This window comes from Eurypyga helias, unplaced genomic scaffold (assembly GCF_000690775.1).
Source record: "Eurypyga helias isolate BGI_N326 unplaced genomic scaffold, ASM69077v1 scaffold16127, whole genome shotgun sequence".
In the NCBI taxonomy this organism is placed as follows: Eukaryota; Metazoa; Chordata; class Aves; order Eurypygiformes; family Eurypygidae; genus Eurypyga; species Eurypyga helias.
Window position 1 is genome coordinate 8,284 of NW_010262463.1, and position 1,410 is coordinate 9,693.

Consider the following 1,410-nt stretch of genomic DNA (forward strand, 5'->3'; position numbering starts at 1 on the left):
CAAAGAGCAGATTAAAAGCATATATGAAAGCAGTCTTTCCATAGGCAACTTTGCCTCTCGATTGCTTGTTCTCCTATTCCCCGAACTGTTTACACATGAAAACTTACGGAAGCAATACAACTGTAGTGGATCGTTAGGCAAGAAGCAGCTCGACCCCACTAGAATTAAATTAATTCGACATTATGTGCAGATACTGTACCCCAGAGCGAAGAATGACAGAGTGTGGACATTGGAGTTTGTTGGGAAGCTTGACGAGAGGTGTCGGCGAAGAGACACGGAGCAAAGGCGCACGTACCAGCAGCAACGGAAGATCCACGTGCCGGGGCCCGACAGGAGGGAATTTCTCAGCTATGCAATAAACCCCGAGAGGTTTCGAGAGGAATTCGAAGGGCCGCCGCTGCCACCAGAAAGAAGCAGCAAAGATTTTTGCAAGATACCACTTGATGAACTCGTTGTTCCTAATCCAGACTTCCCTGTGCCTTCTCTGTATTTGCTGTCTGATAAGGAGGTAAGAGAGATAGTGCAGCAGAGCCTGTCGGTCGGCAACTTTGCTGCCAGGCTTCTCGTAAGACTTTTTCCCGAACTCTTTACTCCGGAGAATCTCAGACTGCAATACAACCATTCAGGTGCTTGTAACAAAAAACAGCTGGATCCTATCAGACTGAGACTGATCCGTCATTACGTGGAGGCCGTTTACCCCGTGGAGAAAATGGAAGAAGTATGGCATTATGAATGTATACCGAGCATTGACGAAAGATGCCGGCGTCCCAACAGAAAAAAGTGTGATATACTGAAAAAAGCAAAGAAAGCAAAAAAATAACAAGCTGTTTCAATTCCTAAAACTTTTACCACTAAATTATTGTCAGGATTGTGCTTTGTTTTAGACTGAGGGGCCTGTCGGGAGCTGAGGGTGCTCACTCAGCATCTAGGACAGTCAGGCACCAAGTTGGTTATGTTTTATTGTGTGTGTTGCATCTATGTGGGCACCGCAGCAGTGGGCAGTGGCTTACTACATTTGTACATGGGTGAAGGCTGTAAGTTATTGGTGGTAGAGCTGTCAACGACTGCTAAGAGCGTGATTTTCACCGGTGCGAGTACATGTATTGAAACTGTATTACTCCACTCCCCATTTCTGCATCTTTTTTTTTTTTTTAGTCACTTTCTAATAATAAAGAATGTTTTTTTAAATCGTTGCTCCTCAGGGGCAGTTTTTCATTATACCCTCATAAACAGTGTTGTTTTAGTTAATTTGGAGTTTGAAGTTTAAACTTCATTTTAATTTGAAAGTGCCACGTTCATTGGAAATCATTGGAATGTTCGATCTCACTTCTGCAGCAATTGCAGCTTCACGTTTGGTTCATTCCTGGTGATACCGAAATACTCAGCATAATAATACCGCGTCAAAGAATG

The 1,410-nt window shown here is 43.7% G+C and overlaps 1 protein-coding gene across 1 annotated transcript in view; it reads left to right on the plus strand.

Annotated features, from left to right (window-relative positions):
- BEND3 (BEN domain containing 3) overlaps positions 1 to 1,122 on the plus strand; it is an 8,218-nt gene extending 7,096 nt beyond the window's left edge. Inside the window, 1 exon segment of the mRNA XM_010155738.1 lies at positions 1 to 1,122. This exon segment is cut by the window's left edge and continues 29 nt beyond it. Within this exon segment, the coding sequence (XP_010154040.1) occupies positions 1 to 820 (820 nt within the window). The 3' untranslated portion in view covers positions 821 to 1,122.
- The last annotated feature ends 288 nt before the right edge of the window (positions 1,123 to 1,410 follow it).